General features: G+C 43.8%; 1 protein-coding gene across 4 annotated transcripts; it reads left to right on the top strand.

Moving 5' to 3' along the window:
* The first annotated feature begins 1,288 nt into the window (after positions 1 to 1,288).
* Positions 1,289 to 27,088, top strand: LOC109888899 (cyclic nucleotide-gated cation channel beta-1). Of its 4 annotated transcripts, XM_031823017.1 has the most exons (35): positions 1,289 to 1,449; positions 1,656 to 1,689; positions 1,830 to 1,881; positions 2,020 to 2,128; positions 2,279 to 2,310; positions 2,474 to 2,582; positions 4,025 to 4,054; positions 4,650 to 4,674; positions 4,789 to 4,873; positions 5,087 to 5,193; positions 5,917 to 5,971; positions 6,101 to 6,189; positions 8,711 to 9,053; positions 9,297 to 9,449; positions 9,691 to 9,750; positions 11,056 to 11,347; positions 11,446 to 11,482; positions 14,309 to 14,465; positions 14,675 to 14,692; positions 15,875 to 15,976; positions 16,363 to 16,517; positions 16,971 to 17,162; positions 19,068 to 19,276; positions 19,453 to 19,503; positions 19,642 to 19,728; positions 19,835 to 19,899; positions 20,112 to 20,234; positions 20,322 to 20,463; positions 20,699 to 20,858; positions 20,941 to 21,038; positions 21,142 to 21,225; positions 21,382 to 21,500; positions 21,618 to 21,764; positions 24,657 to 24,843; positions 24,947 to 27,088. In XM_031823017.1, the coding sequence occupies exons 1-35, from the start codon at positions 1,357 to 1,359 to the stop codon at positions 25,169 to 25,171; spliced, it is 4,026 nt and encodes a 1,341-aa protein (XP_031678877.1). In that variant the 5' UTR covers positions 1,289 to 1,356; the 3' UTR covers positions 25,172 to 27,088. The 4 variants fall into 4 exon arrangements, with proteins under 4 accessions (XP_031678877.1, XP_031678880.1, XP_031678879.1 ...); XM_031823020.1 differs by lacking the exon at positions 4,025 to 4,054; XM_031823019.1 differs by lacking the exon at positions 14,675 to 14,692.
* Positions 27,089 to 27,393: the final 305 nt, after the last annotated feature.

Genomic DNA, 27,393 nt, shown 5'->3' with positions numbered 1-27,393 from the left:
AAACAGATTGTGAGGCTTGTGTGTAGACATTTAAAAGTAGTCGTGGGTGGTGTTGCGCAAATTGATAATCCTTGCGACAGTTCATTGCCTTGCAATAGTTCACTTGAATAGTTCATTTTGATGATGTGCGCGCGGTTGTTTGTTACAGAGCAGGTGGTACAGACCACTCCCAGTGCTACGGTCTGCAGGGACGAAGGTGGTACAGACCACTCCTAGTGCTACGGTCTGCAGGGACGAAGATGGTACAGACCACTCCTAGTGCTACGGTCTGCAGGGACGAAGGTGGTACAGACCACTCCTAGTGCTACGGTCTGCAGGGGCGAATCCTCTACTTTTGCAGAGCACTTTAGGCTGCACTGCTGCAGTGTGTTCTGTGACTTTATAATGTAGTCATTTGCTGGCGCCTGCTTTGATGCAAAGAAATCAAAGGTGCACCGTTTGAGCTATGATCCTCAGATTAGGCCAAATATCAAGTGGCAAGGGATAATCTATCAGAGAAAGTCAGTCTGGGATTACATGGCCAGCATGCACAGGTTCTCTACAGGTGTACTAGTGTGGCAGAGGCTATGTTTTGTTGGTGCGACAGAGTGGGTGCAACCTGATCTCACTTGGCCTGTACATGGGATGACATGTACAGTTGGAGAATACATTTGATCTTATTTGAATTTGATTATATTCAAGATAACATAATGAAATAGTTGTTTTAGAGACCCACAAAAAGGCAGAACAGCCACAGATGTTGGCTTTCAGCGTGTTCTCTAACAGTTGGATGAAATCCTTTTCCTGACTGTTGTTCCTGTCTTCCCTTCAGCGGTAACTCGCTTGTCCTCGAAAGCAGCTTGTCAGTAGTGTGTTATGAAGGTTATGCCTTGAAACGTGCTATTCTGTTTCCTCTTTAAACGTCAGGCTTTGCCAAACAATGTGGTTGGAGCTTCATAAGACCAAAACAGCAGAGCTTCTTTAATCACAGGCTCAAGTACTGGCAATTATTATCTTCAAGCAGAATGTGGAGAGCGATTATTGGCAATGCCAATACACAACAACGCAACAGCTGCCAGAAAAAGCCAAAGTCAAAGCTCCCCACAAGATCCCACATGACATGGCATTGCAAAAACGATTTCACGTGCATGACAAATTGTTCACCAATGACTGTTATAATCAGCATGGTCTCTGAAGTGGCTAGATGAACCTTCAGGAGTTTCATGCTCCATTGCAGCATATGTGACATTCTGACTGTCTCTGAGGTACCGGACGACATAGAAACAAATCTGGTTTATTCATATTATGGGATGCTCACTTCAGCAGATGTTGCCCTAGTTACTGAGCTGTTGTCCTGGTATTTGCCTTTGTCACAGGATGTTTAACTGGGTGGTGAAAGTGGTTCCTCAGCCCCCTGACGCCCCTGGCTCTCTGGGACAGGAGACAGTCAATCCCACACCTGCATCACCAGTAAGAACACACTAATCACACCTGCATCACCAGTAAGAACACACTAATCACACCTGCATCACCAGTAAGAACACACTAATCACACCTCTGATCACCTCACATGATATTACCAAAAATATTTTAAAAATCACAAAAAAATGTATGTTATGTATGACTTGTCCTCTTCACATTACCTGATTGTCTCTCTCCATCTTTCTCTCCAAAAGCAAAACGTGTCTAAAGATGAAGTCAAAAAAGAAGGTGATGCTTCTGTTCTTCAAACAGTGTATCGTAGCTTTGTAAAACAATGAAACAACCGTGAATACGTGTGTTTTATAAATGCCTATTCAATTTGTTAACCCTCTTCTTCCCCTCTGTTTAATGTATGTGAATCTCAACAGTCAATGCAAAACCAGCCAAACAGAAGGAAGAGGATATTTCAGAGGACAATGGGTATGTGTGTAAAATTTGACCTGTGAGCAGTCTGGTCTGCTTGCAAACAGACTTTTTGCCATGATGGTGATGAAGGTGGCGGTGGTGATGGTGATCTCTCTCTCTCTCTCTCTCTCTCTCTCTCTCTCTCTCTCTCAGTATTCAGAGTCAGAGTGGAGTGATGACCTGGCTCTCCAATGGCTTCACCAGTGCTCTGCCTCAACCAACAGGCAGCCCTAACCTCAGCAGATCCAACTCTGTATCCAGGGTGAATGTTAGACTGTACCAAACACTGCCTGTATCAATCAACCAGTCTCTAATTGAATCAGTGTAGGTCTTTTTAAGCTGTATAAAGGGTTAATATGTGATTCTATGTTTCTCTAATTCTATCCCTCCACTTTCTGCTTCCATCCATCAGTCACTGCAGGAGGTACAAAGAGAGGATGAAAGGTACAAAGAGAGGACTTTTTTAAGTGTTGGTTTTGTGAATTCTGTTGACAATTTTGTTGTTGTATATTACTTCAAAGTATGTTGAAATGTGGAAATATATCATCTTTTTCCAAAAAAGGTTTGATAGCTCTATTAATTGACTGACGATTCCTACTTCCAACAGGAATGGGGTGATTAAGTGGATTGCAGAGGGACTGAGCAAGGTGGTGCCTCAGCCGGATGATAAGTACAGAGAGGATATTCGAGAGGAGGAGGAGGAGGAGGAGACAGAGGTGAGTTGACACTATCATGTCACTATGTCACGGTTTCTGTGGAAGTAGATTGTAGATGCATTTTGTCAGGAGAGCACGTGGTGCTCCAGGTCCACTGGTCATCTATAAGTCTTTGCGAGGTAAAGCCCCGCCTTATCTCAGCTCAATGGTCACCTTAGCAACACTCACCCCTAGCACACTCTCCATCAGGTATATTTCACTGGTCATCCCCAAAGCCAACACTTACTTTGGCCGCCTTTCCTTCCAGTTCTCTGCTGACAATGACTGGAACGAGTTGCAAAAATCACTGAAGCTGGAGACTTATATCTCCCTCTCTAACTTTAAGCATCAGCTGTCAGAGCAGCTTACCGATCACTGTACCTGTACACAGCCAATCTGTAAATAGCACACCCAACTACCTCATCCCCATATTGTTATTTTATCTTCTTGCTCTTTTGCACCCCAGTATCTCTACTTGCACATCATCATCTGCACATCTATCACTCCAGTGTTAATGCTAAATTGTAATTATTTTGCCTCTATGGTCTATTTATTGCCTTACCTCTCCACTCTTCTACATTTGCACACACTGTACATATATTTTTTCAATTGTGTTATTGACTGTACATTTGTTTACGTGTAACTCTGCGTTGTTGTTTTTGTCACACTGCTTTGCTTTATCTTGGCCAGGTCACAGTTGTAAATGAGAACTTGTTCTCAGCTGGCCTACCTGGTTAAATAAAGGTGAAAAAACCCAACAACCTTTTTTCCTAGATGAAACATAAATTTAAAACATCATTTTTGTCAGGTTGCCCTCATAATAGCATTTAAACAATATAATAACTTTTAAAACATAATTACTACATGCCTAGTAATGATGCTACATTAAAATCTTAGCTCCCCACGATAACGCAATATTCTCACTTAAAATCACTTTTGTAAAACAATTCTGCTCCCCCGGCTTGATGAATAACCGGCGATGGTCTATAATGATGTAACAGGCTTTTGAATAACTCGCTTAATCAAAGCCAATGGTGTCACAGGGCTTTCAGAGAGCTGTGAGTGAGACGCGATAGCAACGTAATACCACGAGAGAGGTTTAGAAATGTAATAATCTGTTATGATATCCATGGTGTTAAGACGTTGCCGACTTCCTCGCGCCATTATCTCATAAGTATCTACTCCATTTAACCGTTCCTTTTACAGTAGGCCTACTGTTAGTTTTAAAAGCATCGAGCCCTCTTAAAACGGAGTGGTCATGGCTTCCCAGGCTCTCCCGAGGTCCGACTGCTGTAGTTTCAATTGTATTCTTGTTCAGCTTTCAGACATTAGGGGGGGGGGGGGGGGGGGGGGGGGGTGATTACTCATATATGACATAACAAAAATGCCATTTTGCTGGAGTTTCTTTTTCTAATCCCCGTAACGAGTTTTTTTTTGACTTTATGTTCCTTTATGTACTTAAGACGCACGAAGAGTATATCGCAGAGCCATGTGTAAGTACAGCTAAATAACAGGCTGTATCTGGGCAGGACACCCATCTACCCCCTGAGTAGTCTGAGTAGTCTTACAATCAGTAGTCTGCAATCAATCCACCATAGCATTTGCTCAAAAAGCTTCACATGCGTTCAAACATTCACTTGAAGGATTCAAGGATAGAATAAAAATAAATTGTGAAGTTCTGGACAAATGATATCAATGATTGATGAAATCTACTCCTTTATCTTACAGACATGTGCAATAGGATACATTATAATAATAATGATTAGGACACGAAAACATTGTTCTGAACATTTGAACAGCATTCTTTTGCACCTTCCTATAAGTTGCACACAATTCACATATTCCAGATCCTGTGGTGAAAGAAAGTTTCAAATTCATGGGTACAGATATGGGTACAATCATATCGGTAGATTCCTAATTCCTTTAAAACATCACCCTGCCATACGTAACTGGACATCAGAGGAGCATTTTAAACTATTATCATGTAATAACACACCATAACATGATCAAAACAGTAATGTGGTAAATATTCCATCTAACCTTCCTTGTTAAAATGAACATTTGTGACTCTGGCTTCTTTTTTTTCAGGTTTATAACATGAAAGATGTGCCAGGTATATGTTTACATTTGTCACACAGCAATCCCATTTTTTTGTGTTGTAACTTCTTTGACTTATTATGGATGACTTATAACTAGTTATTATTGATGTGGTCTATTTTCTGTCTAGACGCAGAGCCCCTCCCACACATACCTGTGGTGGAGATCTTTTCAGACGATGAGGAAGAGGATCGGGTACCACAGTTCCCCCTCAAGTGAGTCACACAGAGACCTCCCTCCCCCCACCCCCTCCCACCTTGCCTTCCATCCTTACCTCACTGAACAGACACATCTCCACAGCCAAATCCACCTTTACTTGCTGACAAAGCTTGTCTTAATCCTAATCCTCTCCCCCCCCCCCCCCCCCCCCTCTCTCTCTCTACCCCCTCTCTTTCTTCCTCTTCCTCCCTGTCTGTCTTGCGTTGCAGAGTGGTTAACTGGATTAAGAATGTTATTCCTCAGCCTGTGATGCTCCCTGCAGGTTACGTAGAGGCCCAGAGTAAGGCTCAGAGCAAGAGGTCATCTCTTGACAAAGGTACAGTCAGAGTTTAAATGTTTGAGGCCGGTTACCTGGACAAACGCTGATTGTACAAACAGTAGGAACACCTTCTTAATATTGAGTTGCACCCCCTTTTACACTCGGAACAACCGCGATTCATTGGAGCATGGACTCTACAAGGTGTCGAAAGCGTCCCACAGGGGATCCTGGCCAATGTTGACTCCAATGTTTCCCTCAGTTGGGTCAAGTTGGCTGGATGTCCTTTGGGTGGTGGTTCATTCTTGATAAACACAGGAAACGCAGTGTTGCAGTTTATGACACACTCAAACCGGTGCGACTGGCACCTACGACCATACCCCATTTACTCAAAGGCACTTCATTCTTTTGTCTGTCCCAATCACCCTCTGAATGGCACACGTACACAATCCATGTCTCAAGGCTTAAAAATCCTTCTTAAACCTGTCTCCTCCCCTTCATGTACACGGATTGAAGTGGATTTAACAAGTGACATCAATAAGGGATCATAGCTTACAGTCTATGTCATGGAACGAGCAGGTGTTCCTAATGTTTTGTCCACTCAGTGTAGATTAAGCCTAGTCCTGGACTAAGAAGCATACCCAGTGGAGGATCTCAATTGAAATAACTTTCTAGTCCCGGACTAGGCTTTATCTGTGTCCAGGAAACTTGTCCTTATAGTCTAAATCTACTAGCTGTATATCTACGCTACTGTTGTACACCTGTCTTCTCCTTTCCTCTCAGTTTTGTCGCCACCTCCTGAGTCTCTCAAAGGTGACGAGGACTCACAAAACTCCAAGTAAGTTTCACCCGAGAGCGCTATGCTACTCCTGTCACAATGTAGGCTCAGCTGTCTGTATGTGTCTGTTTGTAAGTTTCTGTGTTCCTTTTGGCCCGTTAGTAAGGTGTTTCTCTGTGTGTACCACAGTGTCGTGGGCTGGTTTGTGACGGGCCTCGGCCTCAAGATGCCACAGCCTGTCGCGAGATCAAGAGATGACGTTGAAGTTGTGCAGAATAGTAAGTGTTTATTTTTTTTAACTTTATTTTTTTTTACATTTCTCTTCCCTTCAAACTGATGTCCCAGTTCAAAATAAAATCAGATCTTAAATCACATAATAGACATTCTATTTCATTTATTTAATTGTATTTTTTACTATTTCTTCTATATTCCATAAAGTGTTAAAGAACCGAAGAGACCGTAACCCTCTCCTTCTGTTGGTCCTTTTCAGACAGATCCTAACTCAGTCCATCTTCTGTTGGTCCGTTTTAGACAGATCCTAACTCAGTCCATCTTCTGTTGGTCCGTTTTAGACAGATCCTAACTCAGTCCATCTTCTGTTGGTCCGTTTCAGACAGACCCTAACTCAGTCCATCTTCTGTTGGTCCGTTTTAGACAGATCCTAACTCAGTCCATCTTCTGTTGGTCCGTTTTAGACAGATCCTAACTCAGTCCATCTTCTGTTGGTCCGTTTCAGACAGACCCTAACTCAGTCCATCTTCTGTTGGTCCGTTTTAGAAAGAGCCTATCGCAGTCCATCTTCTGTTGGTCCGTTTTAGAAAGAGCCTAACTCAGTCCATCTTCTGTTGGTCTGTTTCAGACAGACCCTAACTCAGTCCATCTTCTGTTGGTCTGTTTCAGACAGACCCTAACTCAGTCCATCTTCTGTTGGTCTGTTTCAGACAGACCCTAACTCAGTCCATCTTCTGTTGGTCTGTTTCAGACAGACCCTAACTCAGTCCATCTTCTGTTGGTCCGTTTCAGACAGACCCTAACTCAGTCCATCTTCTGTTGGTCCGTTTCAGACAGACCCTAACTCAGTCCATCTTCTGTTGGTCCGTTTCAGACAGACCCTAACTCAGTCCATCTTCTGTTGGTCCGTTTTAGACAGACCCTAACTTAGTCCATCTTCTGTTGGTCTGTTTCAGACAGACCCTAACTCAGTCCATCTTCTGTTGGTCTGTTTCAGACAGACCCTAACTCAGTCCATCTTCTGTTGGTCCATTTCAGACAGACCCTAACTCAGTCCATCTTCTGTTGGTCTGTTTCAGACAGACCCTAACTCAGTCCATCTTCTGTTGGTCTGTTTTAGTCAGACCCTAACTCAGTCCATCTTCTGTTGGTCCGTTTTAGACAGAGCCTAACGCAGTCCATCTTCTGTTGGTCTGTTTCAGACAGACCCTAACTCAGTCCATCTTCTGTTGGTCTGTTTCAGACAGATCCTAACTCAGTCCATCTTCTGTTGGTCTGTTTCAGACAGAGCCTAACGCAGTCCATCTTCTGTTGGTCCGTTTCAGACAGACCCTAACTCAGTCCATCTTCTGTTGGTCTGTTTCAGACAGACCCTAACTCAGTCCATCTTCTGTTGGTCTGTTTCAGACAGACCCTAACTCAGTCCATCTTCTGTTGGTCTGTTTTAGTCAGACCCTAACTCAGTCCATCTTCTGTTGGTCCGTTTTAGACAGAGCCTAACGCAGTCCATCTTCTCCTACTGACATAGATGATTGTGGACATTTATACAGCTCAACTGATCAACCCGGTAGCTGTGAGACATTGCTTGAAAAGAAATTGAACTCCCCTTTCTTTATGGATTTCAGATATTTTTGTTTGATTTGAAATGTATTTAGTCAGTGTATGTCAGTTTATTAACATGAACTGTTTTGTCTGTTGATGTCAGTTATTCAACTCTTGTCGATATGTAGCAAGAAATGGTGTCTTGTCTTCATTGAAGTAATCTTTGCAACAATTTGGATACATTAAGGGATTATATTAGAAAATGCGTACAGACACATAGAGCTATCAGACAACATTGATACTCATAGTTTTTGTACATGAAAGAGACCACATTAAGCTGCCATCTTGTATGGTATGCTTGTGGCATAATTTCACATAAAAAATGTAAGCCACGAGAGATTATTTTATGACACTAAAAAAGCGCACACACACAAAGAACCCGACATGTTTTGCCCTTGTGACCTATTCTCATCGCCTTGAACTATATGGCCTCAAGTTGTAATGTTATTTATTTTGATTTGATTGAATTGACTTTTAGTGAAATCCACCAGAGACGATTTGACAAACACAGTCAAGGAATTTGTCAAATCGTCTCTGGTGGATTTCACTAAAAGTCAATTCAATCAAATCAAAATAAATAACATTACAACTTGAGGCCATATAGTTCAAGGCGATAAAATAGATTATAAATGATGACATAACAGTATGGCTGACAGTATAAAACATGTGAAATATTTTTTTTTTTAAGAATAAAGATGTCATATGAAATATTTTGTGCCATGTTAAGAGATTGATGATATGAAATTCAACAAAACATTTTGCACAGTATTCCTTTGGGCGTATTGCGTTTAAATGGAATATAAAATAAGAGCATGTCATATTTTAATTGTGGGTTTCAAATATTTCCCTCAATTCAAATGCTACACCTCCAACCCAATTGATTCTTCACATTAACATGTTGACTCTGGGTGCCATGTCATGTCCAGACAAAGACAGTGACCTACTGTGTGGCTGCTTGTCCCACAGTCTCTAAACAACCCAAAGCAGTGGATCTGGTTCTGGAGGAAGTAGTAGAAGCAGACTTGAAGGATCTGAATCAGGAAGTGCCATCCAAGGCTATGCAGTCAGAACCACCACAGCCTTTTAAGCCCGCACAGACGACACAGCCAACACAGACGACTCAGTCACAGCCGGCACAGCCAAAACAACCAGTGAAACCAGAAGAGCCTGAACAGACTCTTCCAAATGTGCCAGAGTCTACAACACCATCGCTGGAGGATGCTGAGACTCAGACGGGCAGGTGGACTCCCTTCATAGAGAGCATCAAGAGAGAGGCTGAGGGCGTAGCTATGGCTACCATGGAGGAACGGTAAGGAAGGAGTCAGACAAGATCAAATATTTATGTAGAATATCACAGCAGCCTACACACAGTCACTAATTCACACATTCAGTCGGGTTATGGTGAACCAACAAAACTTGCATATCTTCTCATAGGGTTAACCAGATTGTTTTTTTCCCAGTCTGATGGAGTAATACAATTAGCTCAATAAAGTTAACTTGGGTGCTACACATGACATACTAGTAATATCCCAGAACGTGCACATCTCTGCAGGATGACCCAGGAGCGCGTGGATTTGGTGCGAATGGCGGAGGAGGTGGCCAGACACACAGCTGAGACAGCCATCAGGCAGATGCAAGAGGCACAATCAATCAAGCTTTCCATTCACAGCCAGGAAGCCATTCTGGAAGAAGACGAGGACCCAGAGTAAGTTGTCACTCAGGCCTCAACGTCCTCAGGGTCCACTGCCTACTCCAGAGAGAATGTATAGGCTAGATCCAACCACCTGCTCCCCTAGACTTAAATCGAAGTAAATGTAACATTTATTGGGGTCCTGGTTTGAGACAACTGGCCATAAACGTGTGAAGTCCCTATATGCCTGTACACGTATGTGAGGGGAGGTAGGGCTGTGTTTGTCTTATCTGTGTCCATGTCATGCCCTGAACAGGTTACACATGCTACGGGAGGAGGACAGTGAGGTGGAGCACACTAAGAATAAGATGACAGAGTAAGATATACCTACTCATACACTCCTAGAAAAAAAAGGTGCTATCTAGAACCTAAAAGGGTTCTTTAGCTGTCCTCATAGGAGAACCCTTTGAAGAAGCCTTTTCAGGGTTCTACATGGGACCCAAAAAGGTTCTACCTGGAACCAAAAAGGGTTCTCATATGGGGACAGCCGAAGAACCCTTTTGCAACCTTTTTTTCTAAGCGTGTAGAATAAGATGGTTTAAGAATAACCGGAACAAAGAGAGTGGAATATGCCCATAAAGGTTCTACATTCCCTTTGTGAAATTCACTAGCTGCCTCAATGCTTCTCAGCGTGAAAAACAACAACAGTAGGCTATGTGTTTGGACTGTAAATTGGTAACTTATTACACCAATGTAAAGCATTTTCATCTGCAGGACCTGAGAAAGTGCTGTGTGTCATATTATTTAGGTATTTGCTAGGGCAGAAACCAAAACGTGCACAGGGGGGCTCATGACCCAGTTAGGGAAACCCTGCCATAATTCACTGCAAACTAGTTTATCAACAACAATTTGTGTAATCACATTCACATCGAGCATTTCTTGTCCAGGCTCGTTCCAAATCTCTCGTGGATGCCCGCTTAGCGTAATTTGTATCCTCCTCCTCATAGAAACCACATCGCTTCCCTTGGCAAAATGGTCCCCTCTCGACGGTTGCCTTAGTAACAGAGCGCACTTCCTATTTTTCCGCTTTGACGCGGGTGAAGGATGGCGCAGGTTTTGTCTCGAGTTGAATCCATTGAGGGAGACGATTCTCTCTCTATTTCAACATTTTTAAACCCAGCAGAACATTTGCAGACTTGACAACGTATTCGTTCATGTTGCAAAGATGCGTCTTAGGAGGGATACTATTACATAATGCACTTCGAAATATCTTGAGTGTCCAAGTGAGTACTGTAATTAGCCTGTCAAGGATGCCTTGTCCATATTCTGCGAAATGTTTTTGACCCAGATGTAACACTTATGTACCTGTTGTTAACCGTTTACTGGCAAGAAACTAAATGTCTGAAAATATGTTTTGTTTATTCCAAACTGTACACTTATTTCTTCTAGGGAATTATCTTGATTGGCTACTGAACTGGTTGCTAGGTTGATTACATAATGCAGGGCATTAGTAGGCTGGCATTAGCAAGTGAGCTGTTTTGTTGTTGCTCTACCTATGCGATATGGTGTCAGGTGGTTATAGGGGGGAGGCATTATGATCATCAGGGAGAAACATTCTGTTGTGCTCATATCACTGTGTGCATATTTCTCTAATGTAGCCCTAACTGCCCATTTACTGTAGGTGCCAGGTGTGTCCTGCTAAGGAGCAACCAGTGGATGCAGCAAAGAGTGCCTCTCAGTCAGAGCGCGACATTGCATCACCCGACATTGAACCAGAGCCCCAGGAAGAGCTAGAGTCCCAGAGGGCCTCTCCATCCCCTCCTCCCAGCCCAGAACCAGATCCAGTCAAGAGAGCAGAGCCTGAACCTAAACCAAAGGCACAGGATGCCAAAGTAGCACCTGAACCGGTGACCCAACAACCACAGAAAGCAGAGGGGGCAGAGGACGGAACCGTACCTGACACCACTACCAAGGTACAATCCCAGCAATGGTTTCTCCTGAGGCCTGTGCAGCTGTGGTACCTGTCACTCATGGCTGTTCTGTTCCTCATTTCTGCTTACTGTCTCTGCAGGAGGAGGGGGAGACTGCAGAGGAGGGTGGCTGTGGTGGTAAGTATTTGTTCATTATAATACGGTTGTGTTTATGTTTGTAAGGGAATATTGTAATTTAATGTGTTTCTTGGTTTGAAAGTCGCTAGTCCCATGATGGACCTGACCAATCCATTATCTGTGGAGAATGCATTGACCAACACGTGTGTGTGTGTGCTTATGTGTGCGTGCGTGTTGCGTGCATTCATGATCTCTCACAGTGTAGGGATTCATATTTTCCCGAAACTCTACCAAGCTTCAATACCGGGAATAATTCATATTTATCCAGAGCGTCCTGGGAATTACAGCAAAGTGCCTATTTAAAGTGTTTAAAACCAAGATATGGTCACTATGCCAGGGTTCTCCCGAAATAAGAGTGGCTCAGTGCCACTTTTTTGGCTTGGCTGCACCACTATGTAAAGATTTCAGAGTAAATTAAACTGATATTTAGAAATGATAGAGTAACTATCTTTGACCAAAATTGCTAGATAACCTCCTTCAACGAATGAGATATCTCCTATATTTGGCAAAATCGAGTTGATGATTATACAGATAGCAGATCAGCTCATGGATAACGGGGAGATGAAGAGTGGAAACTGTTTAAATATCATTAAACAACAGGTGGGTCTAATCCTGAGTGCTGATTGGTTAAAAGTGCATTCCAGACGGTGTCTATTCCACAAGTTACCATTAGCTAAATCTATGAGTTAAAATGCCTATTTACTCTGTTCCATCTGACTGTGCAATCCACTGTCTCATCAGCCCAGGCAGGGCTGATCTCCCCTATAAAAAGCATAGAGACATTATCTCACATTTATTTTCGACTAACATTTAGTTTTCAACAGAGGAGATTTGTATAAACCTTGCTGTCAGTCTCTCTGATATTTGCAACATCGTTTCAATATTCAAAGTGGATCTCCAACTGTCCGATAGTAATGAACAAGTCGGGAGTCGGGACGAGAGAGAGAGAGGCGGGCGAAATCATGAATAAGCTTATACAAAGAAATGTCAATTGAAAAAAAGTTGTTTAAAAAAACAGATAAAACAACACCTTACCGCACAAAGGGGACTGTGAAGAGACACAGCCATTTTATATATCTTGAATTGAAATGTGCACTGTACTATGTATTAGACCTAGATATTGTGTCTATGTACTGATATGTATATTTCTTTCCATGCAAAATCCACCATTGGTGTGTGTGTCAAAGACCTCTTTTTTCATAACCATCTGACCATGGTCAGCTGACATCCACGCACACCAGTGGTGGGTTTTGCGTCGAAAGAAAGATGCATATGCAGAAAATAACCTTTGATGTTATGGAGCTATTTCGCTTCCACTGGTCCTGGCGCCCTTGTTAAGGGCAAGTTTACCCAGTAACAGGACATTTTAGACAAGCATCTGGTTGCCAGTTTTTGTATTATTTATTTTTTAAATATAAATAAGGGTGACAATAATTATGGGCCTGACTGTTTATATATACTTTTTGAGGAGGGGGCCGGGGGCCCCCTAGCGGCCGGGCCCTAAGTGACTGCTTATGTGGATTTTTTCCAGGGCCGGCCCTAATTAGGATGAGTGTTGTCTAGTGCTGCCTGACTGACGGTATTGTGCTCTCCTCCCAGTCCCTGCCAGCTGTGATGCAGTAAAGAGCTGTCTCATGAGTGTTCCCCACGCACCTGCGTGCCTCGACAGCTTCAACAACCTGCTGAAAGAGCACAACATCACCCCTCCTAAACTTCCCCCCATGCCCCAGCTCCCCACCAATCTCTCCCAGTTCACCTCCCAGGTCACCCAGCTAGTGCCCTCTCTCCCCCCAGAACTTGCCCAAGAGCTCTCCCAGTACACTCGGCCATTCACCCAAATGTCCCAGCGTGTTTCCCAACTGCCACAACAGATCTCTCAACTGCCCCAAATGATGTCCCAACTGCCCCAGCAGCTCCAAGTTCAAATAACTCAGGAGTTACCCGGTCTACCCACCAACCTAACCCAGCAGTTATCGAACTTACCCCAAACCCTGGCCAATATCCCCAGCCAGATATACAACATACCTCAGCGAGCAGGACAATCCTACGCCAACGTGCAGAACCGCCTGAACAGCCTTATGCCTCAGGATGCCTAAGCAGCAGCAGCAGAATCTTGACCTGGAGATGGACCACCTGATCCGCCAGGTCCCCCTCCACCACCGCACCCCCTCCCCGTCCTCCCCCAATAGTACCCTGGAGATGCCCAACGTGCCCTCCTACCCCCAACTGCCCCCCATCAGCCTGTCCAGGCAGCTGTCAGGGCTTTCCAACCCCGCCTTCCACATCGAGGACGACCCCACGTCCGCTCGGTCCTCAGGTGATTCAGCGGCAGCCCACAGACGTCCCGCTCTGGCATGCTGCCACGTTCAGTGCTGTGCCGTGCTTAGATCTGCTGGGCTATGTTGTGTTGTCGTCCGTTGTTGACACTAGCACTGCGTTCATTGTTGTTGTTGTTTGGATCCTGTGGTTCCAGGAAGCTCTTGCTTTAAATGGTCTACTCTGTTTGTTCTTTGTGTGTTTTGTTTTGTTTTTGTTCTTATAGATTAGTTTCAGCTGTCTGTTTTGTGATAGGTAATGTCTGTTTTGTGATAGGTAATGTCTGTTCTGTTTTGTGATAGGTAATGTCTGTTTTGTGATAGGTAAGCCTTCAAGTGGCACTTGAACAACAGAGGAAGAGTCAGAGTATAGGCCACTTGTAGTGTCCTGTTTAGTGTCTAGCATGTGTTTACCACAGTACAAAAGCCTCATTACTAGCTGTGTTCCACTTCCCCATAACATCCCTGGAGAATATTGAGTCAAATTAGTGTGTTCCTGTTTCTTCCCCAGCGAGCTCCAGGCTCAGTGTGCACCCTGCTGTCAACGTGGAGGACGTGGATTCAGTCGGAGGGGGGCACCGTCGACACATTCGCCAAATCCTTACCCCCCAGGACCCCAACCTCAAGACCCTGACCGTACCCAGAGTGTCCAAAGCCAGCCGCCAGAGGTGAGCCCACACTCCCAAATGAAATTGCTTCCACTTGGAATAAGGGTATAAATGTAAAGCAGCTAAACACATAACCGCTGTCTAAGTAATGTATAATACTATACTAGTTCTACTACCATTGAATTGATTTATTTCCCAATCTAATCTATAATTCTATCTTCTAAATGTATGTTTTCTTTTTCTCTCCTATATTGCTTTGGCCAAAACAGCAAAGTTGCCGATAAAGAGTAAGAACGGAGCATGAATACACTATAGTAGATCTTAGACCAGAGTTCCCCAACTGGCGGCCTGCGGGTGGTTTTATTTGGCCCCCCAAGTTTTCTGAGCAATTTCTTAAAATAAAAATCATGTGTTTTCCGCTTAAGGAAAAAACGGCCTGCGGCTGAATCCAGTTGATGCTCCCTGTCTTAGACTGTATTTCAGAAGTGCCGTGTTCTCTGTTTTGTTTGTGGATAGCCCCATCCACATCGTGTGTAGAGTCTCTTTACCTCTCCTTCTACTGGCTGTGTCTCTCAATAGCATGTTCACCTGCGTTTGCAGTTCTTTTTTCGGCAGCTTTGTATTGCTTTGCGCTGTTCTGTTCTGTCTCATGTTGTGATGTGTTTGTTCTCTTCCGTGTTTCTGTTGTCTACTATGGCTGTCAGTCATGTCAGTACTAATAGTCAATCAACAGATGAGGAGTATCTTGCACTGCATCTTCAGTGCGACATCTGGTCGTCTGTCCTGTGACTCACTATACGAATGCTTTTGGTGATTGTTTGTGATTAGGATTCTCTCGCTCTTCTACCTCATTCTGTTTCTCGGATTTGCTTCATCATCCTCTCTTCCCCAACCATTGGAGTTATTCCATAAGCAAACGCACACACACTCACGCACTCTCTCACTCTCTCACTCTCACACACTCCTCTGTCCCTGTTGATGGAACCATGGGCTGACCTAGTGAGAAGAATCCCAGGAAGATGTAAGATATGCAGTCATTGTTACGTCAAGGATCCATCCATCCATCAATCCACAAGTCACCGTTTGTCCAATCATCAACAATTCCCCCAGACTGCATCGCGCCACTCCTTCACCCCATCCTAACCTGTGTGCCTCTCTGTATAGTTTTTATAATTGTTTACAGTATACTCAAAAGAGCTGATGCTCGAGGTAGTTCAGGGCCTCATTCAGGGTACATGCATGTTAAACCAACATAATGTTATCATGTTCGACCATGTTCCACATACTGTATTTCCCTTCCTGTGTAGACTGTAATGCCCATGGCAAGGCCAAGACTGCAGGGAACACTGGTAACAGGGCAGGGTCCAAATGAGAGCAGCCTTGGTCCTTCCTCTCCATCTGTCTCTGGATCAGTTATGTGCGTAGTTTCCTACTGTGCCTCAGTGTTGTTCCCTGCCTTCCTTCCACAGAAAGAACCTGCACTCTCAGAGTGAGGATGATGATGAAGAGGAGACTGAGACCGCAGTGAGGGCGTGGCCTAGCCAGTCCAGCATCCTCAGTGGAGACGATGGGTGAATAGTGATACCTCCACATCTCCACTGTTTGCTAGCTACATGTGTCTCCTGCACAAAATGTCTTGGCCAGTGGGCGTCGACAATGTGGTCAGAATGACCTTTCTCATTTCATCAGTGAATGTTTTTAGAAAGGTCGTATTGACTAAAATTCTGACACTTAGAAGTGTGTGGGAGAAATTTTCCCAGTTTATCGGTGCTTTCATTAACACCAACATAAGAAGAGTTTGTGTGGGACTGTGTGTTGTTCATATTTACTTCAGAAGAACAGTGATGTGTGATGTCAGGGAAAGTGTTTGGGACAGGTGTGTGCGTGTGCGTGTGTGTGTGTGTGTGTGTGCGTGTGCGTGCGTGTTAATTAACCCATGGATGTTTTGTGTTTGAAGGCTAAAGGAGCGGCCTGCATCGTCCGCTAGCCAGGCCAGCTACGTGGTGAACGAGCGCCTACAGGAGCTGGTCAAGATGTTTAAGGAGAGGACAGAGAGAGCCAAAGAGAAACTCATAGACCCAGATGACTCTGATGATGACAGTCCCACTGCCTGTGTGTAACATGTTTACACTCTGGTCATGTGCTCAATATACACAACACTCTCAACACATAGACAGATACAGTTACAAACACATATGGGTTACGAATAATGAGCCTGTTTAACAATACTACCAATAAGGGCGCTAATGTCAAAAGAGAACGTAATACTCCCAAAGCAAATGGACATTTCGAAAAAGTAATTCACTCCATGGCTAATAAAATAAAATATAGATAAGAAAATATAGATTACCATGTATAGCTTTGTAAGACTATAAATGACCAACCACCCAGCTTTGGTGTAGTTAGAAGGTATATTTCCCTGCTTTTGAGAGGAGCTGGTTAGTAGTTCCTGGAGATTTCCAGCAATTACACTAAGCTAACGATATGCTACTTTTAACTTCAAGTATCCCTTTAACCTGACCTTTCACCTCTGACCTGTGACTCTCTTCTCTGTCTCACCTGCAGCCCCTGCGAGAGCTCCAACACCTCCTCCTGCGCCTCCAGAGGAGCCGGAGGAGGAAGCACAACCAGCCTCCCCTGAAAGGGAGATGGAGGAGCAGCAACCCCAGTCTAGACTGTGTTGCAAGGTGACGCCTCCTCGCTGGATCAGAGCCCTGCTTCAGTACCGTTTCCCCTCTAGCATCGACCCCTTCACCAGTGAGCTCCCCCTCCGCCGAGCATACACTACCTCCTCTTCTACTCCTTTAACCCTCCTCTCTCATCCTCCTGCTTTCCTCCTCCCTGCTCATAATCTTGTAGTCAACCCTCTTCATTTCCTCCCTTTTCGACTCCAACTCTATTGCCATTTCCTGTGTAGACTTCCTTTTATCAGAATGTTAGTTTGGCTCCACCAAGTGGTTAATGGGTTGATCTTTCAGTGACCTAAATTGTTGATCCTGTCTTTCAGTACCAGTCAAAAGTTTTAGAACTTTTTTTTTTTTTTTCTATTTTCTACATAGAATAATAGTGTAGAATGATAGTGAAGACATCAAAACTAGGAAATAACACATATGGAATCATGTAGCAACCCAAAAAGTGTTAAACAAATCAAAATATATTTTATATTTGAGATTCTTCCAAGTAGCCACCCTTTGCCTTGATGACAGCTTTGCACACTATTGGCATTCTTTCAACCAGTTGCTTTTCCAACAGTCTTTAAGGAGTTCCCGCATATGCTGAGCACTTGTTGGTTGCCTTTTCTTCACTCTGCGGTCCAACTCATCCCAAACCATCCCAGTTGGTTTGAGGTCGGTTGATTGTGGAGGCCAGGTTATCTGATGCAGCACTCCAATACTATCCTTATTGGTCAAATAGCCCTTACACAGCCTGGAGGTGTGTTTTGGGTCATTGTCCTGTTGAAAAACAAATTATATTCCCACTAAGCGCAAACCAGATGGGATGGCATATCGCTGCAGAATGCTGTGGTAGCCATGCTGGTTAAGTGTGCCTTGAATTCTAAATAAATCACCAACAGTGTCACCAGCAAAGCACCCCCACACTCTCATACCTCCTCCATGATTCAAGGTGGGAACCACACATGCAGAGATCATCTGTTCACCTACTCTGCATCTCACAATGACACGGCGGTTGGAACCAAAAATCTCAAATATGGACTCCTCAGAACAAAGGACAGATTTCCACTGGTCTAATGTCCATTGCTGTGTTTCTTGGCCCAAGCAAGTCTCTTCTTATTATTGGTGTCCTTTAGTAGTGGTTTCTTTGAAGAAATTCGACCATGGATGCCTGATTCATGCAGTCTCCTCTGAACAGTTGATGTTGAGATGTGTCTGTTACTTGAACTCTGTGAAGCATTTATTTGGGCTGCAATTTCTGAAGCTGGTAACTCTAATGAAGTTATCTTCTGCAGCAGACGTAACTCTGGGTCTCCCTTTCCTGTGGCGGTCCTCATGAGAGCCCGTTTCATCATATCAATTGGTGGTTTTTGCAACTGCACTTGAAGAAATGTTAAAAGTTCTAGAAATGTTCTGGATTGACTGGCCTTCATGTCTTAAAGTAATGATGGACTGTCATTTCTCTTTGCTTATTTGAGCTGTTCTTGCCATAATATGGACTTGGTCTTTTACCAAATAAGGCTATCTTCTGTATACCACCCCTACCTTGTCACAACACAGCTGATTGGCTCAAATGTATTAAGAATGAAAGAAATTCCACAAATTATCTTTGAACAAGGCACACCTGTTAATTGAAATGCCTTCCAGGTGACTAACTCATGAAGCTGTTTGAGAGAATGCCAAGTGTGTGCAAAGCTGTCATCAAGGCAAAGAATGGCTACTTTGAAGAATCTCAAATAGAAAATACATTTAGATTTGTTTAACATTTTTTTGGTTACTACATGATTCCATATGTAATATTTCATAGTTTTGATGTCTTCACTATTATTCTACAATGTATAAAATTGTAAAAATAAAGAAAAACCCTTCAATGACTAGGTGTCCAAAATTTCGACTGGTACTGTACCTGCTCTTTCTTTTGAAGGGTGGGGATGGTGCTTAGGGGACTTCAGCCTTTGCTGGGGGGTTGACACTGCTTCTCTCTCTCTAGATCTGGTCTATGTGCTGTGGCTATTTTTTGTCACCTTGGCGTGGAACTGGAACGTGTGGCTGATCCCGATGCGCTGGGCCTTCCCCTACCAGACCCCTAGTAACATCTACCTGTGGCTGCTAGCTGACTACCTGTGTGACCTCATCTACATCCTGGATATCATGGTGTTCCAGCCCCGCCTGCAGTTTGTCCGCGGTGGCGACATAGTGGTGATTCAGCCAGCTTAAGGCCACATATAACTGCAGTTGTTAAATGGCACCATGTTGACAGTTTCCATGGAGACCATGTTGCCAGACGAGAGTTTATGTCTCAAATAGATTTTCCAGATACAACACACAGAAATCAAAAGCATTGATGCATGTGTTTTTCTTTGTTTACATTGCAGTTTGACAAAAAGGACATGCGAAAGAATTACATGAAAACTTTCCGGTTCAAGGTAGATCTTCAGCTGAAAATGTTACAGAATTCACTACTGAACAGCTTTGAATGAGAGTCTGTTTTTTCAAGCGATGTAATGAGGTGTCTGTTTATTTTCTGAGCGTATCTGTGTTGACTGCGTTTCCCTGGGTTCCAGATGGATGTCATCAGTCTTGTGCCACTGGAATTGTTCTATTTTAAAACTGGGATCAACCCACTCCTCCGCTTCCCACGGCTACTAAAGGCAAGGCTCACCTGCCACCTGTGTGGCCCACCTGGGTAGACCGTGTCGCATACTATCGTGTTATTCACACTGCGATGAAAATATGTAATCTTTCTGAATTCTCCAGGTAATGTCTTTCTTCGAGTTCAACGACCGACTTGAGGCCATCCTGACCAAAGCCTACGTTTACAGGTGAGCACAGTCAACGTGAGGTTTTGATCTGTATCGCCATGCTCAGATCACAATGAATAGGATTATAAGGACAGGGGGGGGGGGCTGATACTAGAAAGCACTCCTATTAGTGTGAAATACTTTTAGAATGCAGGCCCTGGTCTTTCTGAGAGAAGTGAGGGGCAGCTCAGTATGTATAACCCAGTCTCTTTCCTTCTGTCTTGTTTGATTAGAGTGATCCGGACCACCAGCTACCTGCTGTACTGCCTCCACTGTAACGCCTGTCTGTTCTACTGGATCTCTGCGTATGAAGGTCTGGGCTCCACGAAGTGGGTCTATGATGGAAAGGGCAACAGGTGTGTGGAATCCCCTTCGTTAACCTCACATCTTTACACTATCATCGTTTAATTGTCACTGTAATCCTGTTTTTTTTTCTTTCTCAGTTACATCCGCTGCTACTACTTTGCTGTGAAGACTCTGATCACCATTGGTGGACTGCCGGAGCCCACAACGCTCTTTGAAATCATCTTTCAGCTCATCAACTACTTTGTAGGAGTGTTTGCCTTTTCCATCATGATAGGACAGGTTGGTTATCACATTATCAATACATGTGTTTGAGAGTGCATTATGTCAAATATGATAGTGTTTATGGATGAAATATCTAGATGTTATGATATTTGCTGTTTAATAAGACTACTATTTGTTATCTAGCTCTGAATCCTTATTTGACCATTTGTGCTATTATAAGCTGATTAAATTGTTGTCAATGGCTGTTGTGATTGGTGTCGAATCTTGATTGGACAATGACCGTCTCTTGCAGATGAGAGATGTGGTTGGTGCAGCCACTTCCGGACAGACGTACTACAGAGCATGCATGGACAACACTGTCAAATACATGGCCTCCTACCGTATCCCCAAAGACGTGCAAAACCGGGTCAAAACCTGGTACAACTACACCTGGCAGTCCCAGGGCATGCTGGGTAGGGACATGTTACTTTTCATTGGGTTGTGTTGCATTGCTTTGTCTTGTGTTGTGTTGACTCTGTTAGTGTCTCTATGCAGATGAACAGGAGCTTCTGGTCCAGCTCCCAGACAAGATGAGGCTGGACATCGCTGTGGATGTCAACTATGACATTGTCAGTAAAGTCTCTCTCTTCCAGGTGCGTAAGTCTTAGGGCCTCTTCAGGCTGTCTCAGACCACAGAAGATTTAAAGATCTCTATCTCTCTATATTTCTCGATCAACGCTTTCTTCTCCCTTTCAGGGTTGCGACAGACAGATGATCTTTGACATGTTAAAGAGTCTGAGGTCTGTCGTTTACCTTCCGGGGGACTATGTCTGCAAAAAGGTAAAGGCTAAAGCTAGATCCACATCTCTAGCGAGTCTCTTTTTCAATGTGTTTATTGTGCAGTCTGTATGCACTCTGCTCCTTGTTCTTTGTGTAAGGCAAACTGTAAAGAACAGGAGATCTGTCCAGTTGTCTGACTGCCCCTCTGTGTTTCAGGGCGAGGTTGGACGGGAGATGTACATCATCAAGGCCGGGGAGGTGCAGGTGGTGGGCGGGCCAGACGGAAAGACCGTGTTTGTCACACTGAAGTCGGGGTCAGTGTTTGGGGAAATCAGGTGAGCATCCTGATGTCAAGTCTGACGTGTGCTCTTTATTTCGCTGAAGCAAGCACACACATTTATCCAGGAAAAAGTGCTTTTCCCTCCTTAAATGTTTTCTCTTTGGGTTGAAAGCTTGCTTGCAGTGGGTGGAGGAAACAGGAGAACAGCCAACGTAGTGGCTCATGGCTTCGCCAACCTGTTCATCCTGGACAAGAAGGACCTCAATGAGATTTTAGTGCATTACCCCGAGTCTCAGAAGCTGCTCCGCAAGAAGGCCAGGTGAGAGAGAGGAAAAAGTGACTTAAACCTACTTTATTTATTTTAGGGAATCCGCTGATATTATGGCTGCCTCGAAGTTCATAATTTTTAGAGTGTAATGTAGTACACTATAAGAATTAGATTTCTTTTGCATTATTTGTAACTTATTTTGTAAATAATGTTTCTTCCACCGTCTCTTATGACCGAAAAGAGCTTCTAGATATCAGGACAGCAATGACTCACCTCGTACAGGTCGAAGATTTTTTCTTTAACGAGTCGGATGCGAAGGATTTACTCCAGACACCCGACAAGGCCCTCATCCCCGTCATTGGCAGGAGATTGGCACCGAGATATTGGGGATGTTGGTCGGGGTGCCTTGTAAGGATGCAACGGCGAGTGGGTAATCTGCCTCTACCATCAGTCCTATTAGCTAACGTACAATCATTGGATAACAAAATAGACGAGCTACGATCACGAATATCCTACCAACGGGACATTACAAACTGTAATAACTTGTGATTCACCGAGACGTGGCTGAACGACGACATGAATAACATACAGCTGGCAGGGTTTACGCTGCATCGACAGATAGAACAGCCACCTCCGGTAAGACAAGGGGTGGCGGTCTGTGTATATTTGTAAACAACAGCTTGTGCATGAAATCTAATATTAAGGACGTCTTGAGGTTTGCTCGCCTGAGGTTGAGTATCTCATAAAAAGCTGTAGACTACACTATTTACCAAGAGTTTTCATCCATATTTTTTTAAGCTGTCTATTTACCACCACAAACCGATGCTGGCACTAAGACCACACTCAATGAGTTGTATAAGACCATAAGCAAACAGGAAAATGCTCATCCTGAGGCAGCGCTCCTAGTAGCCGGGGACTTTAATGCAGGGAAACTTAAATCCATTTGACCTCATTTCTATCAGCATTTTAAAATGTACAACCAGAGGGAAAAAAACTCTAGACCACATTTACTCCACACACATAGACACGCACAAAGCTCTCCCTCGCCCTCTACATTTGGCAAATCTGACCATAATTATATCCTCCTGGGACTATGGTGGTCTGCTTGAAACATGTTGGTAATACAGGCTCAGTCAGGGACAGGTTGAAAATGCCAGTGAAGACACTTGCCAGTTGGTCAGGGCATGCTCGGAGTACACTCTAACCCGGAAGCTTACAAGAAATCCTGCTATGCCCTCCGACGAACCATCAAACAGGCAAAGTGTCAATACAGGACTAAGATTAAATCGTACTATACCGGCTATGACGCTCGTCGGATGTGGCAGGGCTTGCAAACTATTGCAGACTTCAAAGAGAAGCAGTGCCGCGAGCTGCCCAGTGACAAGAGCCTACCAGACGAGCTAAATTACCTCTTTGCTTGCTTCGAGGCAAGCAACACTGAAGCATGCATGAGAGCATCAGCTGTTCCGGACGACTGTGTGATCACGCTCTCCGTAGCCGATGTGAGTAAGACCTTTAAACAAGCCAACATTCACAAGGCCGCAGGGCCAGACGGATTACCAGGACGTGTACTCCAAGCATGCCCTGACCAACTGGCAAGTGTCTTCACTGGCATTTTCAACCTGTCCCTGACTGAGTCTGTATTACCAACATGTTTCAAGCAGAACACATTGGTCCCTGTGCCCAAGAATACTAAGGTAACCTGCCTAAATGACTACCGACTCGTAGCAATCACGTCTGTAACCATGAAGTGCTTTGAAAGGCTGGTCATGGCTCACATCAACACCATTATCCCAGAAACCCTAGACCCACTCCAATTTGCATACCGCCCCAACAAATTCACAGATGATGCAATCTCTATTGCACTCCACACTGCCCTTTCCTACCTGGACAAAAGGAACACCTACGTGAGAATGCTATTCATTGACTATAGCTCAGCGTTCAACACCATAGTGCCCTCAAAACTCATTACTAAGCTAAGGACCCTGGGACTAAAAAACCTCCCTCTGCAACTGGATCTTGGACTTCCTGACGGGCCGCCCCCAGGTGGTAAGGGTAGGTAACAACACACTGATCTGCATGGCCAGTCATGACTCCAACACCATCATTAAGTTTGCCGACAACACAACAGTGATCACCAGCAACGATGAGACAGCCTATAAGGGAGGAGGTCAGAGCCCTGGCCGTGTGGTGCCAGGATAACAACCTCTCCCTCAATGTGATTAGACAAAGGAGATGATTGTGGACTACAGGAAAAGGTGGACCGAGCACCCCCCTATTCTCATCGACGGAGCTGCAATGGAGCAGGTTGAGAGCTTCAAGTTCCTTGGTATCCACATCACCAACAATCTATCATGGTCCCAGCACACCAAGACAGTCGTGAAGAAGGCACGACAAAGCCTATTCCCCCTCAGGAGACTGAAAAGATTTGGCATGGGTACTCAGATCCTCAAAAGCTGCACCATCGAGAGCATCCTGACTGGTTGCATCACTGCCTGGTATGACAACTGCTCGACCTCTGACCGCAAGGCACTACAGAGGATAGTGCGTACGGCCTAGTACATCACTGGGGCCAAGCTTCCTGCCATCCAGGACCTCTATACCAGGCGGTGTCAGAGGAAGGCCCTAAAAATTGTCAAAGACTCCAGCCACCCTAGTCATAGACTGTTCTCTCTGCTACCGCACGGCAAGTGGTACCGGAGCGCCAAGTCTATGTCCAAAAGGCTTCTTAACATCTTCTCCCCCCGAGTCATAATACTCCGGAACAGCTAATCAAATGGCTACCCAGACTATTTTTTCCTTAACACAAATTTTCCTAAAACTGCATTATTCGTTAAGGGCTTGTAGGTAACCATTTCACTGTAAGGTCTACACTTGTTTTATTCATATGACAAATACAATTTGATTTGATTGATTTGATTTGTTTGATGTTTCTGGCTACAGGAATATGCTGACAAAAGACAAGAAGCCCCAGGAGCCTCCGAAGGAGCCGGCCCAGATGATTCCTCCTCGGACAGAGACACCCAAGCTACTCAAAGCTGCTCTGGAGATGGCTCATCAGAAAACAGGCCTCAAAAGGACCCTTGCAAAGATTAAGGAGAACACCAACATATCCAGTATTTCGCTACAGGTATGGTATTCACTGTACAAAAACACACACATTGTCTATACACACACAATCTACACACACACGCACACACACTGAATGAGCTAACCTCTCCGTTTCCCCACAGCCCTCAATGTCCTCCTCCCTGACCCCCCTATCCCCAGTCTCTCCAGTCTCCAGTCTGGACCCAGAGCGCAAGTCTAGCATCATGTCCCCAACCTCAGACAGCTCCACGTTGCTCCGCCCCGCCTCCCATTGTCACAGAGGTGAGACACTGTCCAAGGAGCAGGACAACGTGGCGGAAGAAGAGGCAGGAGAGAGTGGGAAGAGGAAAGAAAAGAGAAAGCCATGAGTTGTCTCCAAAAGCTTTAAGAGCAGTCTTCATGTGGAGAAATGGATGCAGTTGTTTATCTCTCTGTACTCTGTTGCAGAGAGGGAGACCAGAGAGAAGAGCCATGGGTCCTAAAGATCATCCAATTATGTCTCAGGAGTCACAGAGTCACAGTTCCTGTTCCGTTATACCTATAGACTTTTTATTTTATTTTTATTTTTTACCTCACTGACTGTCTTATCCCCTTGACACTTATGTATAGGGCTAGGCTACCTAAATCCACAGGGATGGCGAAACGGGTGCTAAACTGATGTCTTCGACATTGCACTATATTTTTGTGTTTACAATCCCAGGGGTAAATGTACCAATCAGCAATAATTGACACAGACATCATCTCGTTACGGAGATAACAAAGAGGTCACACAGGGTAGAGCTGTATGTGTGTGTGTGTGTGGGGAGTGTGTGTGTTGGAGGGGGGAGGTGTCTCTCCAGGTCTTCTGTTATGTCTGCTTTCGGAAACAAATTCCTTCTCTTAAACCCTAGTTTTGTTAATTTCCTATTTATTCAGCAAGGGGAGGATTGTGATTGGGAAATACTATAAAGATGTTGGAATGTGAGGAAAGATTTTGCTGATGTTTATAAGAAATGTTTACGTTTTGTAAAGATGACCAGTTGTTTATAGAGTTTTGTTCAATGGAATATGTTATTTTTGCCTTATTTTTCATGGCCCTTGAGGTAGTGTTTAGTGTTTCTGGGGTGAATGGGTCAAATATGTAAATGTTGAAAGTGTACAGGCCTAGATTTAAAAAATGTAAACAAATGTCAACATGTAAATCTAAATATTGTTTTGTATGTGCACAGGTAGCAGTGCAGCTAATTATTTAATCAAGGCTGGTATGCTGTCAGTTCACCATGCCAGACAATCAAAGATGTACATTTAAGCAGGGTAGCTAATGATATAATCAGGGCTGGTATGCTGTCACTTCACCATGCCAGACAATCAAACATTTACATTTAAGCAGGGTAGCTAATAATTTCATCAGGGCTGGTATGCTGTCAGTTCACCATGCCAGACAATCAAAGATTTACTTTAGAGCCAACAGCTATAGCTAACAAATTCATTTGGAATTTAGCTGAACAAATTATGACAACGGCTTTTGACATGAGGGGTATGTTTAAAATGACTGTTTCTTTTTTTTTTTACTAACTTGACAGATCAGAAGAAGACTCATGTCCACAATCTATACATGTACATGACATGTTTTTAAGTTTGATATTATGATATTATTGTTTCATACTGTTAATCAAATGCTGTTTCATAAGTTCTTGGCTTGTAAATACATTGTAAACTAAAGGGTGTGTATATTCCATTAGTTTTCACAGGGAAATTCTTAGACCCTTGCGTGTTCGTTTTTCAGAAATCAATGCAAGGTTTTACATAATTATATAGATCCTATATTCCCACTTGGAATACATAGGGTCTAAAAACCAGCTACCGAAACTGCCAGACAATCTGTAGATTGAATGTGAATATTGTTATCGTGTTGGTTGACTACGTTCTTTATGTGTGTTTAAATGGTATGTATGGTGTAGGTCAGTGGTTCCCAACCTCTTTTGGTTATTGTACCACCAACTGAATTTTGCTCTGCCTGGAGTGCCCCATGTGCATTTTTACCAGTAGGTCTATGGTCTCATGAATCTTCTCAAGTACTCCCTGTGGATAGGCCCAGTACCCCCAGAGGTCTTAGTACTGCTCATTGGGAACCACTGGTGTAGGTGACAAAAGCTGGCAGCATGCAACACATGCTGAGAAAAATTGCATTTGTGACTCACCACGCAGCAAATCTGAATGCGTTGATATCACCATGATGAATGTTTGATGTTTTTGTGGATTCTTTTCCAAATAAATCATGATGCGATTAAAAATGAATCCCTGTCGCCTTTGTGTGGTTGTGTGATATTACTGGTGATATGAAGCTTGAGAAATGGATATAGATTTACAATGGAAAATAGACACGCCACAGTAACATAACTCACGAACAAATCAGTTTTAATTTATACATCTGTTTAGCTTGATTTCTACAATTAGCAGCTTAGTAAAACTGCACAGGAATGCGAGTCTGAAAATGACGCAGAAAATAAAATGATAAAGAAGCTAGCTAACAACTACCTCTTCCTGAAAGCCCCTTTGTGTCTTGGGCTCTATTTCACTTTCTTAGAGGAACAGGACTAATTAAGATAAT

This window comes from Oncorhynchus kisutch, linkage group LG4 (assembly GCF_002021735.2).
Source record: "Oncorhynchus kisutch isolate 150728-3 linkage group LG4, Okis_V2, whole genome shotgun sequence".
Classification (NCBI taxonomy): domain Eukaryota; kingdom Metazoa; phylum Chordata; class Actinopteri; order Salmoniformes; family Salmonidae; genus Oncorhynchus; species Oncorhynchus kisutch.
Note: the sequence above shows the minus strand (reverse complement) of the source record. Positions and strands in the feature narration are given on the sequence as shown.